The following is a 15,629-nucleotide window of genomic DNA, read 5'->3' as shown; positions in this document are numbered from 1 at the left end:
TTAAATCATTAACTATGTTACTGCTTCGATTGGTGGTACAAACTAATTGATGCTTCACCTGCAATATGAATGCAGTGGAACTCTGCACTTCCATTGTGCTTTTCAGCTATTATTTCTGGTTCAAATCACACCTCAGGAGAATACAAATGTATCATAAATATTAAAAATGACCCACATGCCCCACTTGATTAATATAAAAGTCATCAGCTTAACTCCAGCTGAGACCAATGTGATACACAGACAAAAGAATGATAGTCTTAGGCAATAGTGTTATCTGAATCGATTTACCTTGTCCTTTGAAGAGTATCTTTGATGCTCTTGAATCCCCATCAACTTGAGTTCTCTGATGACAGGGTTTCCTGGTCAGGTCTTAACAGGAAAGCTGTCAAGATAAACTCAGATACTTGCAAAACATGCTAGTGATTTAATATTTGTTTTTTATTTTATGTTTTTTTTTTTTTTTTTTTTTTTTTTAATTGGCATTAGTATTGCTCTGGTAGTTTGATGTATGATTGAGACAGAAAGTAAATTGAGCAGTCTTCTTACAAACAAAATTAGTAACAGTAAGGAGTGAGGGGTTTAGGAAGTGTTTGTTCATTCTTCAGTGGAGTGAGAGGAAAGAAAAGGAAAGACAGTGAGAAGACCAGCTAGTTTCCCCAATTATTTGAATAATGCTTTGGATGCAGGAGACCTAGGTTAAAGCAGGGACTGTGCTTTAACCAGATCCCTGAGGAGGGAACATTCTTCTCCTACAATGTCTGAAATTCAGCTGTGTGGTTTCAGGTTTCTCTTTATATATTATGTTTTCCTACACCATGGAATATCTGTTTCAGTCTACCTCAGCAGTTGTTACTTTTCCTTATTTCAAAAGCCAGATGTATTAAAGGCGCAATAGTAAGTGTTGTGCTTTTCTGTATTATTTCTTACTTTCCAATACTTCTTTCTTGGGACAATGTGCTGATAAAGATGATTTATTTTATTGTGATTTCTACTGGGTGCTTCTTATTTGTCCAGCTTCTGAACTGAATGCATAAAATGTAACTCTGAATAGAAAAATACCATACAGTGAGCAATAACTGCTGGAGATGCACTTGCTATTGCTATCACTCCTTTAAAAATAGAGGTGTTGCAAACAAAGATGCAGAGCTAACAAAAGAATTGGGAAAAAGGCAAGGAGATAAATCATCCACTTTTTATTATTATTATTATTATTAATAATAATAATTTATGCCCTCCTTTGCATTTCTTACCTTGTCTTTCTCCTCTTCTTTGGAATTCAAGACAATAGTCTTGCACTTTAATGTTTCTCAACCCAGCGTTGTTCCAATTGTAGCTGTATTATGACTTAGTTAATTGCGATCTTATTCCAAGGCCACATTAGAAAAAAGACATGGGCTATTCTGAATATGCTTAATATTACTAAGCATATGCTTAGTAAAATTAATATGCTTAACATGTACTAAGTTAAAAGTAGGGCTAATTTCCCTTAATAAGAGTATACCTTTGGATTTTAGACTTTTGCCATACAAGGATAAGTCACATGTAGCACTATCAAACTGTATGTCAGAGGATGCCTAATATGATTACTAACACTGGATTCATTTTTTAGCTACCAAACTGCTTCTTCAGGATGGCTGAACACTGGACTGAGAACGTTAATTCTGTTTCCATAGTGAGCTTCTTGGTAAAAGAGTCAAAAGAACTGTCAGAAATCTGTGCCCAATATTTAACAAAGCCTCTTCTTGCCAACTTCCAATCAAGCGTGTAAAGCATGTGGCAGAATGTTTGTTTGCTTAAAGAGATAAAACTGCAGTATGATGTGGTGTTACACCAACATGGTGTTATTCAAAAAATAAAGACATTGTGTTAGTTTTATCTTTAAGAATTTTGTAATATTTCTTTGTGTTAAACATATCTAAATATATATTTCAAAAGAAATCTTTACTAAAATGTTATCTTTCCTTCTAGGAAAGGGAACGGTTGTTACGGTCTAAAAAACAGAGGAGGAAAAGTCTGAAGCCTCCAAAGGTGAGCAAATCTTCATTTTCTGTGCATTTTGATTGTTGTGAACAAAAGTAGTTTCAAATACTTACTGAAATTAGAAATTAGAACTCTATTTAATTGTTATCATTTATAATGATAACATTTCATGTAATTCTTCTGTTTTCTCTAGTAAGAGCCTATTAAGGTTTTTGGTTTATTTTGGATAGGAGCTGCTTAAGGAGTTTTGTACTGCACACAGATTTGTTTCTAATACACAAAATAATTGCAGTTTTAGCCATTGTGGCCTAATTCTAAGTCTTGAGGCCTAAATGATATAATGACTTGAAACAACCAATATTTTAGAGGGCAAATTCTCAGTCCTTTTTAAAGACAAGATACTCCTTTAAAGCACTTGCACAAAGGTACTGTTTAATTTCATTGAAAACTTTAACTCATGCTAGGGCTGTTATTGAAATGATATTTATGTAGATATATAAATAGAAAAAAAAAAAGATATAACTTTTTCTCTTGTAACTGTTTTGTTCTAAAATGCAAAGAGAAAAAAATAGAATTTAGAAAAGTTTTGTTTCAGAATGTACCTTCAGTGTTTATTGCAATATGCTTATTTTTTGTGAAGTTGAGCATGAGCAGCCTGGAGCGTGTAAGGGGAGGAGAATGGGTAAGAGGGAGAAAATGGAAATGAAGAGAGATTATTATCAAGTATATCACAGTTTAAGATGCATGCTTTTAGTATGTTTTTTGTTTTGTGTTGATGTGTTCTTCATAGTATACTCCTGATGACCTCCAGGTGGTGCTTTTTTATTGTTCTGTGCTCTGTAATGGCTGCATTCTGAAATATTTCTCCTCTTCATTTCTCTGTGTTGGTGGTAATTCTTGAAATGATGCTTCTAATAATGATGTGTCTTTGTCATACAAAAAAGAAAAATTCAGATGCAATCATAAATCTTACATACCTTCTTCTTTTATATAATGTAAGGCTGATGGAGGCCAAATGTGTTTACAGTAAACCTTAGCTATTCTTTCTTTGTGTATTATGTCTGGAAGTTTATGTATTGTGAGCAAGTTTAAAACAAGATTAAAAAAAAAAAAAAAAAAAAAAAGCATGTACCTAATCTGGCACCATATTTTTATAGTAGTCTTCTCTAATTATTAGCCCTCCTCATATTTTAAATAATTTGTGTAGATCTTTTGCTAAACTGCAAAGTTCCTAAATGAAAAAAAAATATATATGGCTTGATAACAAACAGTGGTAATTTCCATAGGTTGAAAACACCCATAATTATTAATTTATGTGTTAAAAAAATCCTGTGTTGACAGAACTTCGCCTGACCTAAACTCTAAACCCCTTCTCTCTACCTATTTTTCCTTGAGTGAGATTTTTCCTAGTGATATCATCTTCTTTTCCTTACTGACCAAAACGAGAGTTGTACAACATGAGGGTTTGAGAATTGGATTTGATTCCACTGAACTTTATTGCATTGCTATTCTTCATGTGGCAAGAATGCTGTAATCTGCAGTTTACAGCAAGAATTGTGTGCATATGAGCAGCAGAGTTCTAGTGTTTTGCTTCTTATTTCCGTCCATGTTACCTGTTGAGGAAAAGCTTGAGCTTTTGCCAGCTGCTTCCTTCCTTTGCTCATCACTCTTCTGTACCAGTATTTCTCTACATGATGATCTGGCTGTCCTCCTCTAGACTTCTGTGTGAGCCCAAGTGAGCACCCTGAGGATGTGACCCTGACTGAGGACTAAGCTAGAAAAATGAGGTAGACCTTGTGGTGAAAGACCTTCCCCTTTCTAAAGGTTCTTGGGAGGATTTTTTAGGAACTAACGTGATATGAAGCAAGTCTTCATTCCTATCATAAAGCTTGTCTTTACTTACTTGCAATTTGAGAACATCCTATAATTTTCTCAGTTGGGTAGGGAAATGTGAATTGCTATTGTTGGTAGAGTGAGGAGCAACAAAAAACATAACAATTAAAAGAGAAGGTTTGTTAAGTTGGACTGGCTCTCTATGGACCTGGGTTGTGGGGGTATAAAATTCTCCATATGACTTTTGTATAAGGGTGTAAAGAGTCACTTGTGTGCGTTACAGAGGGGACAGTGATAGAGACTTCTGAAGAAAATGGAAGTGGAGGAACAGCTAGACAGAAGGGGGCAATCTGGGAAAAGAGAAAAGGCAGATCTAGTTGAAAATTGGGTGCATTTTATGTTATGTATACATACATATATGTGCAGATATGTAGTTTTTAAATGTGCTAATTCTTTAATGAAGGAAAAAAGTCATCAATAAGTCATCAATAGGGTCCTATTACTTGCTATGTGTACTTGCTTGTATGTTATGTGTAATTTGGGTTATGATGACTATCTGTGTAAAGGCATAACTGTAACTTCCTTCAAAGTTATGCTTTGAAACTTTGCACAGCTAACCTGTTACATCTTAATATCAAATCATCTAAGTAAATGTTCTTGTTTTTTTGCCTTACTGTTTTTGAACTAATTGTTATTTCTCACTCTAATTCTCTATAACAAAAAATAGAACAACTACACTCCAAAACCTAAAAACAAAACAAAAAGCATCCTCTCTTCCTCTCCTCTCCCCCCTTAATGTTCAACTCAAAGAACCATCCTTTCTCCCTCCTGTTTAAGGCCTTTGTCAAATAATTGTATAAGTGTGATAGGTACATTTTAAAATTTCATACCTTAATTTTAAAACATTTTTTCTTTTTTATTTTATTTTAATGATTGCTATAAGCCAAATAAATTTACATTTTTTTTGTTATTACATTATTTTTATGTAGAGGCAGTATAGCTTGACTCCAATTCAAAATCCACATAGGCAGCTATATTGAAAAGATATATTATATCATTTAAAATCTTCTCAACGTTCATTGCAAAATGTGCTTTGTCTTAGTTGTGCCTACCTAGCTCCCATTTAAAGGTTAGTTTAACAGGACTTTCAAAAGGTTATCTCAGGTCAGGAATTTCTCTCTTTTTTTTTTTTTCTTGACTCCTATATTTTGTGAACAGGTAGTCAGAAGGGTTTGGAATACTCTAGTTAGGTTCTAAATCCAGAAAGATAAATCAAAATCATCAAAGCTATGTAAACTTCCAGCGCTTTTTATTTAAACAATCTATGCAGAATGGACTGCTCATATGAATATGCTGTTGGGATTGTACCATCTTCATCCTCTCTGTTTTTACAGCCCATCTCTGGAATCTAGTTGAAAATGGTAGAACTCATCAAACCAAATGCTTGGGTAGATGTCATTCAGAGCACTGAGATACAGACATCTCACTCTGGACAGAGTGTTAGTGTTGTGATTGTTCTCCTCTGGAAGTAGATATCTAAATAGGCCATATGGGTTTTGTCCTGAAATTGCCTGTTTCTGTCCATGAACTATAAATGCTGTCTAGGATGAGTTGCTTTATATAGAGACATGTACAGTGCAAGTGTGTTTCTGTCTATGATCTACACAAGATTTTTATATCATACAGATGATAACCTATATATAACAGTAGAAGAAATTATGGCTGTATCTGTCCTAACCAACCACTCAGAAGGAGAAATTACTGATGTAAATCTTTGGCTTTGCTTTTCTAAGTTTTGTTAAGTGTAAAATTATCTTTAACACTAGTTAATTATCAAGTTTGGCTGTTGGAGTTGGATCTATTTCCAGATCAGTGCCCCACTTTCTTTGACAAAGTGAAAAAGGAAATAACTGATGGGAACTAAGTTTCATGAATGCAGTCAGATAAGCTTACACTAGAAGGTATAGGAAGTTTCATTTTTTCTTTTAGTAAACAGGTGCATGGGTGACTATGAGGGTCACTATGAGGGTGGTGAAGCATTGGAACAGGTTGCCCAGAGAAGATGTGGATGCCCCATCCCTAGAAGTATTGAAGTCCAGGTTGGATGGAGCAACCTGGTCTGATGGGAGGCGTCCTTGCCCATAGCAGGGGGTTGGAACTGGGTGGTCTTTAAGGTCCCTTCTACCTCAAACCATTCTGTGATTCTATTACACTCACATACTTTTGCAGCTTTTCCTGAATGGGTACACTTCAGCTTCATTAATTTTCACAGTATTCTGACTAAACAATGTCCAGTATATGGACATTTCTAAAATGAGTGTTTTCCTAGCAGTGATTCCTGTTAGGAAGAACAGTATCCACCTTTCTCAGTCTGTAAAACAGCTTGTGGGAATGGTCTTTCAAAGTAATCCAATAGCTTTTATAGCCCTATTGTGTCTAAATAACATTAGTTCAGCTGAAAAGCTTTAGAAAGTATCAGGGATTTAATTATTTCTTCTTGCAATTAGATATCTATGTTATTTCTGGAGCAGTGTAAGTGCACTAGGTTACTGTTGCTAGTGTAGCTTTAACTGAGCACTCGTTTAATTACCAAGGGACATACAGATCCATGGACGAGCACTGGCAATGAGCTCAGGTCACCCATGAGGAAAGGAGCAGCATAGTGGGATGGGGCTTATAACCTCTGTGACTGCAAGTCACAGAGTAAATCTTCCTTATTTTTGCTGTTTAAGGCATGTTTTTGTTTTGTTTTGTTTTGTTTTCATTTTTCAAGCTCAATTAGTGTTTTGTTTTGTTTGTTTTTTTCTTTGCCTTTTTGTTGTTGCTATTGTTGTCTCCCCCGCCATTTTGTTAGTGAAATAACAAAGTCTGGAAACAGTGTATTTTTTATTTTTTATTTTTTAACACACAGAATGGAATAACAATGATTCCATGATTGATGGTGTTATGTATTTGAAAATAAGGCTTTATTGCCCAGTTTGCTTGGTAACTGCAGGACTGCAGATTTGTTTCTTTACTTAAACTTTAGCAAATGAACTCTATTCGTGACAGTGGAAGGCCTGCATGCCAGTGTGATGGAGTTCATATTTCTTGTTTTATATTTTTCTTTTTTTATCTGCCTCTGTGCTTTGGTGTGCCTGTATTTTTCTGGCTGCCAAGAAATGACTTATAAGCATGAAGGTAAGAAGTTACTGATAATTTCATCTGATTGAATTACAAGGAAATTCATCCTGGATTATTTTCATCATGTTAGATTAATTTATTGAAAATGAGATATTTAACTGTAAAGTTGATACTTTAGGAACAGAGAAATTAGAATATTTATATGTAGGTATATCCAACCCAAACCATTAGAAATGAAGTTATGTTGAAATATGCATGAAATATGTTCTATGTATTGATTTATAATAATCTAAACTTTTATGTTTACTGAACATTATACTTCCGTAGAAACCTTAATACTTGAATTACAAAGGCCAAATGCACAATTTTACTTTAAAATTACGTGGAATCATTGATACAAATTCATGTGAAAAATACTTGCTATCAAATATATAATAGTAGTCAGAGGAAATTAGAATTTAAATTACAATTTTAGCAACTGATGGGACTATTTTCTCAGTTATGATTTAGAGGTAACAATAGAATGTACAAATTAGTATAAAAGAATAATTTGTTGATTGAGAATGTTTGGAGAATGTGACTTTTAAGAAAAGCTTGAATGAAACTTGAATGAAAACTGTGTATCGTTACAAAAATCCAGTGAGTATCATACATGCTCACATATACTTTAGAAGAGCCATTGTGATCCAGCTCTTAAAATATATGTGGATCTCACTAGAAGTCACTGTATTTATTTATGCTTTTAATCAACAAACTTTGTATGACTCAGATGTCATCTTCTTTTTTTTTTTCTCTACAGCTGTTCTTTATCAGTTAATTTGTTCTGACTTTGCTGTGAATCACTTCTTGTAGATAATTGCTTCAAATATTAGATGATCAACAATAAAACCAGCTATTTTGTAATTATGTCATGGAGAAATTCATACATGTATGATTAACACACAATGGCTAATTCTCTATTTCTGTGGAAAGTATCTTATCCACAAGATGATAAATACGCAGCTTCTGTGTAGAGGAAGGAGGCATTAAATATTGCTATAGCATAGCATTTAACAGGTTTTGACTTTTGAATTTCTTTTAAACTTTGGGATTTTTTAGTATCATAGTAAACACTAATTTTCTTGCATATTTCTCTTCCATCCAATAATCAAGTGTATTTATTAATATATGCAAATGTAAATATTTGAGTGCCAGCATATTTTTTTTCAAATTGGTGGCATTTATTTAGGTACCTTCGCAAACCTGTATACATTTATGCAAAGTCAAAAGAGATATTGCTTTACTATTGTTTTTTCACTCCTTGAAACAGTGCACAGGTGTGTGTCTGTATGGTTTAAGCAAGATGCATATTTAAGCAAGTTAAGAGTTATCTGCAAAAGTGCTTGTAGTTTGAAATATAGCAAAAACAAAAACAAACAAACAAAAAACACCAAACAAACAAACAAACAAACCACCACAACAATAAACACCTAAAAATAAAATTTGTTAAACCAAATGGGTTTGGCTAAGAAACTGTTGACCTTCATGGTACTCTATTATCTGTGTTATTATCTGTGCTTTGTATACACTGGAGTTTTGCTGTCCATCTTTTGAAGTCCCTTCTACCAGATCTTTTTAAGATCGAGGCTTGAGTGTTACTCTCTTTGTCAGCCCTCAAGTCTATATCTCATTGCAGGCTTTGTTTGAACATTGCTGAATCATTTTCATGAGGATGAGCAACCTTGAAGTTTTAGGCATGAGCAGGGTCAGCCATTCTGCACTCTGAATTGCTTGTCCTTGGCTAGGTTTCTCCAAAGCTTTGGAATAAATGTCTGAATGCAGCTTTGTTTTGGGTTTATTCTCAGCATCTTTGAGTAAAAATTATCCACACTGAAAAATTCAGATGCAGTCTTGGTGGGAGTCTCTTGGGTTTTGTTTGCCTTCTTTCATCGTCTTTACCTCCATATAATATGCTTTCATTTTTATGAAACTATATCTCTTCACTGGTCTGGAGTCATAAAGCAGTCTTGTGGCCTTCCTTATAACTTAAATGCAGTCTATTTAGCCTTATTTTCAATTCCCAGTATCTACTTGTAGTACTACTGTTAGATGATTGTAGCCTGTAGCCAGTGTCCAGTGTGGGAGGAAAACTGGATGGGCTTGGATCTCTGAAGGTCTAGTTTTTGTTCACCTCAGTTTTCTTGGTAAACCTTTGTGCTGATGAGAGAAGGGTCTGAAATTTTTGTAATTTGAATGTGAGAGAACAAATTATTTTTCTGGATAAGTCCTTATATTTCTAGAATACAACTTAAATCTATTTCCTGTGTCCTTTGTTTTGTTGATCAGGGCAGAATGGTGAACAAACTGGTGTAGAATGTGAATGTTGGAAGAAATAATTGAATTATCCCAGGGAAGTGTTTGTCTTAAGCACCTAAGACAGTTCTGCTAGGCTTACAGTGCTGGGGATGCAGTGTTTCTGAAATGACTGAGAGAACAGAAATGTGCCTTTACATGGTTTTAGTACTGAAACTGCACTGCTTTTCTTTTCTTTTGGATATGCCTGATAGTAATGCTAGTGGCCTAGTAGCTTGCAAAAGTAAGGTTGGCTTTTAAAGATTGATAAAAGCTTTCTGCCATCTGTGCAAGCAACATCATATTTATCTGAATATCCATGGATGGATGTAGAACCTTATACAATTTGAAAAATATGTGATATTTATTTATTTATTTATTTATTTTATTTATTTTATTTATTTTTCTGAGTGCATAATATCATTTCAGGTGCTTTTAGTAAATCCAGTTCATTTAAAAATGCAATCTGAATGAATTTTTTAAATTATTTTGTGAAGGACTCATGTTAAGTAAAGCAATTAAACGTCTTAGGACAGGGCCTTGAAGCTGTCTTCAGTAGCTTGAGTGGGATTAGCTGTACCATGAAAGAACTGTAGAGCTGTTCAGCAAGGTGGGACTTAGAGGACCTTGGTAACCTGGTGACCTGGACCAGAGTGGGCCAGGGCTGCAGGCTGTAAATGCAGTGCACCAACTCGGCCCTTGATTTTATGATACAACTTTGTTCAAGCTAGGGAATTTTGGCTGTTGATTAGTTAAGCCAAAAGAACATACCATACATTATGGGGCTTTATGCAAAAGTGGAGATAGTACTTTTCATACCTATAAGGAAGAATTGATAAAGTCTAGAAGACTTCAGTGAAAAGTAAATATTCAGAATTCATAATGAGATAGAGCAATATAGATAAAAATAAAGCCTTTCAGTACCTTGAAAGAAAATGACAGCTCACGATTCCACTCAGTTAGCCAGTTTGGCCATGCTGATATGTAAAATGTCTGATGTTCAGAAGTAGTAACAACTAATCTTTTTTTTAATGATTATTTTTCATCCTTTAGGCATATTTAATGAACAGGGCTATAGGGCTATTAACTTAAGTACAACCTGTAGTTTATAGTTAAAAAACAACAACATCAAAAACAGTAAAAACAAACAAAAAAAACTGATATCAGAATCTGTGATTCAGCATCAAGAAGGGCCAAAAAATATAGAGACAGGTAGGCAGACTTTTTTTCCTTCATCTTCTTAGAGCCACTTCTCTCCACCAGCCTCTCTGTCTACAATGCTTCGTAACCTGACTTAATTTTTCCAGTAACCTGTATCTTTTTTTTAATTTCCTTAGTTCTTTGAATTTCTGTGGGTCACCAGAACACTTGTGTAGTGTAGAAAGTTAGACTTCTATTGATTAATAATAGTTAATATTTCTTAATGGTATTTTGGAAGGAGCAATGCTGGAGAAAGCTAATTCTCAGTTAAATGTTAAATCAGTATTTTTATTTTTTATTTTTATTTATTTATTTATTTATTTATTTGGACAGCAACGTTTTCTATAGAAATTTTCTGCTTTCTAAGTATGTATTAGGAAATTGATGGAAATGGTGGAAGGATTATTGCAGTTGTGATATTTTATGTAAAATGTCATATTTCTTAGTACTAATATTGTATTATTCACTTCCTTTGGCTACAAATTTTCTCTAGTTGTCTACAAGCATGCATTACATTCTGCATAGTTTTTAAAATTTAAAAACTTTAAAACGCTGGGTTTTGTACTTTTTTTTTTTTCCATTGGAGCAAACTTTTGAAAAAAACAGAATGATGGTGTTGGAAAAATAAATGGAAAGGAATAATGCATATTTTTGAGTAGGATTTTGCAAAATAAATACTATAAATTGTTCTCTCTCTTTTTAAGCAGTATGGCAGTATGAATGTCAAAGTTAATTCCACATATAATTCTTTGGAGGTGTTTTTTTTTTTGGTTCCACATCATATATGTTACAGTCTGTTGGGTTACTTTCTTCTGTATAGATACTGTAGTCCTCCCCTGTGGATCTTGAAGTATTCAAGATCTGTATGATTTTGATAATTAGCTTTGATGTTTGTGTTAAAGCCTTATTATACTGGCAATTACTCAGTGCTATGTGCAGTTTAGTTCTTGAATCTACTTAGGCAAATGATGCTGGAAAGTTAACTAATCCAACAGAATTCATAGGACAAGAGTTTACACAGGAACCGTTTTCTTCCTGAATACTGAAACAATGGTCAGAGAAGACCTTGGCTGCTGTTAACCGGGTTACTGGGGTTTTCTGTTTTGCTAGTAACTAAGAAAAACTAACTTTTCAGAGGCATGTTGTGGAGACATTTTTTGGATTTGATGAAGAATCCATAGATTCAGAAACATCATCTGTAACTTCATATAACACAGATAAAACAGACAGGACACCAGCAACACCAGAGGAAGATTTGGATGATGTAAGTAGCACGTGATTTGTTTCTAACTTCTAGAGAAGTTGGCATGGGGTATAAATGCAAACATTTTTCAACTATTCTGCATTAGGAACTAAAAGAGTTTTGACAAGGAATTGTTTTGTGTTTCTCAAGTCCAGTAAAAACAAAAACAAATAAACAAAAGGATCCATAGTCATTGCAATAGAATTAATAAGTTGACATTCTGCCTTACGTGCTTGGTAGATAATTGGGCTGAGAAACAAAAATGTTTTTGTTTCAAACCCTTTCTTAGTTGTGGAAAAAAACAAAAACAAAAACAAAAACGAATTGGCATGTTGCTTTGCCAAAAGTCAATAGTTAATAGACAATAGTTTGCCTTTCAACCTTGTAATTTATTTTACTATTTTGTTACAACTAGGATTTTCTTCTTGTTTTTGTGGTAGTAAAAAAAGGCTTTTGCAATTCATTAAGGCTTAAATGATCATAGGTAGTAAATGCCCACTGTAATGTTTTGTCTGAGCTCTGTCATACACACGGCAGCTGGCCTACTTTAGAAGATTGCAAGGCTGAGGACAAAGCATGAGTTAGATACTCTCTTTCATATTTTTATCCTCGTCACTCACTTGTGTCTCATACTCCTCACTCACAACAGGATTCCTATTTTCCTAGCTTTAATATCTAATAATATTTTAATCTCTGTTCCTTGGAGCCTGAGTTCCTGGAGCAAAAATTAATTAAAGGGAAGGACATTTCTTGCTCTTAGCATTATAAAAAAGACCTTGAAAGTGTTGATGTCAGTTGCTCAAGATTCAAAGCAAATTAAGATATTAAAATTACTTCAAGTAAAAAAAAAAAAAAAAAAAAAGTTTTTTTTTAAATCTTATGGCTTTTTAAATATAACTTCTGTGTAAGTTTTTTTGTTTGTTTGTTTGTTTTTTGTTTTTTTTTTTTTTTTCCTGGCAAATTGCTTTATGTGTAGTACAGACAAAGAGTAAGTAAGTGGTGGACTGCATGACAAGTAGGACAAACCCCTTCTGAACACCTTGTGGCACTGGAGTTACTGAAGAAAATGGTGCATAGAACTGATCACCGTTGACATTCCTCAGTCAGTTTCTTGCCATTTCTATGCATTACTGCTTTACCTAGTATCTTACACTGTCCTGAAATTATTGAATTGATACAGCTACTGATCTCTGCATTTCTACCTCATCCTCTGCATTTCTACCTTATCCTCAAGTCATCTTTCCTTCCATTTCTACTTGTGATGTTTTTTTAAAGCGTTCTTGAACTTTGAGACTCAGTACAATTGTGTTTCTTGCTGTGTGTTTGTGTCTCTGTTTATGTATACAAACACATTATCATATATATTTGTCATTACATAAACAAACCCACTTCTTTTTCCTCTTCATTAAGAGCACACCAAAGGAAGAAGCTGAACTAAGATTCTGCCAGCTAACAAGAGAGTATCAAGCTTTGCAAAGAGCATACGCATTGCTTCAAGAACAAGTTGGTGGAACCCTGGATGCAGAGAGAGAAGCAAGGGTAATATATATTTTTTTTTAATTTATTTTTAACTAGAATTTCTTTTAGCTCTGAAATAGTTGAAAAAGCCAAAAAAAAATGATGTCTCGTAGGAGATATCTTTGCAGGTCAGTAAAATGCCTAGTATGGATGTTCTTGAGGATTAGAAGATATTATCAGTTAGGCAAAAATTTAGATTTATCTGATGTGATCTAAACAAAATATCATTATACTTCATTCTAGTGTGTTTAATGTGTAAAAGATTTCAGGAGTAAGATGCCTTTATTGGGAATGATATTCCACAGAATCATTTGAACCTGAAATTTGGATTTAAAATCCAAATCAGATGGATTGGATTGATGGATTTGAAATTATTTGAATAAAATAATTTGGAGATGGATTTAAAATTATTTGGAGAAAAAGTTGTATTGAGTACTCTAGTACCTTTACAATGAGCATATTAAAAATCTGATCCCAATCTGACAAAGTAAGTTTCTCTTCAAGTGTTTTCTGAATGTGTGAAGTCTCAATTTGTTCTTACAATCTCAGATCTCTTTTTTCTTCCATTAAAAAGCAGTATTATTCCTATTAGGTCAGCATTATCGACTCTCTCTGAAATTATTGTATTTTTAACCTCACAGCAATCTATTTAGTTAAATTTAGTATTTAGATACATGAGATGCTTGTGCTGCCAGTTAGAGGGTCCTTGACAGGCTGGAGAATACAGTAAGCAGGACTCTCATGAAATTCAGCAAAGGGAACTACAAAGTCCTGGACATGAGGAAGAATGTGGTGGTCAAATACTGGAATGTGTTTTGCAGAGAGGTTCGGGCATCTCCATCCCCGGAGATGTTCAAAACTCAGATAGACAAACAACCTGCTATACATGCCCCCCTACTTTGAGCACAGCAGTTGGACTAGAAAATCTCCAGAGCTCCCTTTCAAGCTCAGTAAGACTGATTCTAAAAATATATTTAAGAATTAGAAAGAAAAAGAAATGCAAAAAATAACCCCAAACCACAAAACTGTAGAAACGTATTACATGTTGTGACTTACTACGTATTTCTACCTTGCTACATGTTACCTTGTCCTGTGCCACCACAGCATGCTGCTAATAATGCAGAAAGGCAAAGATTTTTATAAGGCTTATAAGTTACTGGTGGATAGGGACTCAATTTATCCCCAAGGTAAGAGCTGCTGCTAACTTGATGTTTCTACTGCTTAAACAATTAATAAAATTCTCACAAAATTACATATTGTTAGATTGCAGATGAGCATACATTACTCACTTTACTATTACATCCACATCATTTTCTCTGCCAAGCATTTTAAAATCCACTTACAGAATTTTCTCAAGCATAGAAGCAGTATGTTTGTGGGAGGAGAATTGCTGTGCCTTAATACACAAAGCTTTTCAAATAAAAGTTACAAAGTAGACTGCTTGACATTATCTGCATTTACTTACATCTTAAAATGCTGGTCTATTATCCCTAGAGCCAGTATGTAGGAAATTCAGATTGTACTTTTAAAATGTGTCTTTTTTTTTTTTTTTTCCCAAGTTTGTCTGGTTTTCAACCAATATTCACTTATTCTTTTCTGTGAAGTACAGTTCTTATAACAGAGGAATTCCTTCTATATAGCTTTTTTTGTTAGAGTTCTCAACATCATACAAAAGCTTAGTCACATTTGAGACCCTACCTAGGAAGCTCAGCTGAGGACAAGAGCAGTAGATAATTTCTCAAGGTAGATGTAAATCTAGAGACAGAACTGAGTGGTCTAATGCCATAGTCTGGCTACCTTCACCTGTTAGACATTGTCCTTTAGTATCTATCATTTTTTATTTTTTTATTTTTTATTTTTTTATTTGAAGCCTCTCTGATGTATGATAGCATGGTTGAAGAATATTTGTGGTAGTATTTCACTGCACATGCTTTTGGTTGGAATAAGAGTTGCTTTTCCCCTGGCCATTGTGTGGCAATTTCTACTATTCCAAAAGGCTGTTACAATGTTAACAATATCATGTGATTGCAGCTGATGTTCATTTAATCTCAAAGATTAGCAAAGTATTTGTTTTATTTCTTAAAAAAAAAAAAAAAAAAGTCTGGGAGCATTTTTACATATACTGTTAAATTAAGATTTCAGAGGTACTGATGTATTTGACATTTATGAGAGATCATTATATATTTCATTTGCCTTCATGGGAAGGGAAACAAGGATATGAATATTTTTGTAATAGCTTTAAAAAATTTATTTTGCAGGCATTTGAAAAATGTTCCTTAATACATTTTAGAATGGTTGCTCTTTGTTGTTAAAGGCATTTTCATCTTTTTTGTCACATTCATACAAATTCATTGTTTGAGGGAGTCAGAAGGTTTTCAGAAGGCAGCTTTTTTCATGGTTA

At 33.9% G+C, this 15,629-nt stretch overlaps 1 protein-coding gene across 1 annotated transcript in view; it reads left to right on the top strand.

Moving 5' to 3' along the window:
- Nucleotides 1-15,629, top strand: part of JAKMIP1 (janus kinase and microtubule interacting protein 1) — a gene marked incomplete at its 3' end in the record, with an annotated part of 86,593 nt that overhangs the window by 31,701 nt on the left and 39,263 nt on the right. Inside the window, exons 8-10 of the mRNA XM_084285503.1 lie at nucleotides 1,969-2,028; nucleotides 11,603-11,731; nucleotides 13,121-13,249. Coding sequence (XP_084141629.1) covers nucleotides 1,969-2,028; nucleotides 11,603-11,731; nucleotides 13,121-13,249 — 318 coding nt within the window. The remainder of the gene's footprint in view (nucleotides 1-1,968; nucleotides 2,029-11,602; nucleotides 11,732-13,120; nucleotides 13,250-15,629) is intronic.

This window comes from Netta rufina (genome assembly GCF_964035555.1).
Source record: "Netta rufina genome assembly, chromosome: 4".
Taxonomy (NCBI): domain Eukaryota; kingdom Metazoa; phylum Chordata; class Aves; order Anseriformes; family Anatidae; genus Netta; species Netta rufina.
The sequence above is the reverse complement of the archived record's forward strand: the minus strand, read 5'-3'. Positions and strand labels throughout refer to the sequence as shown.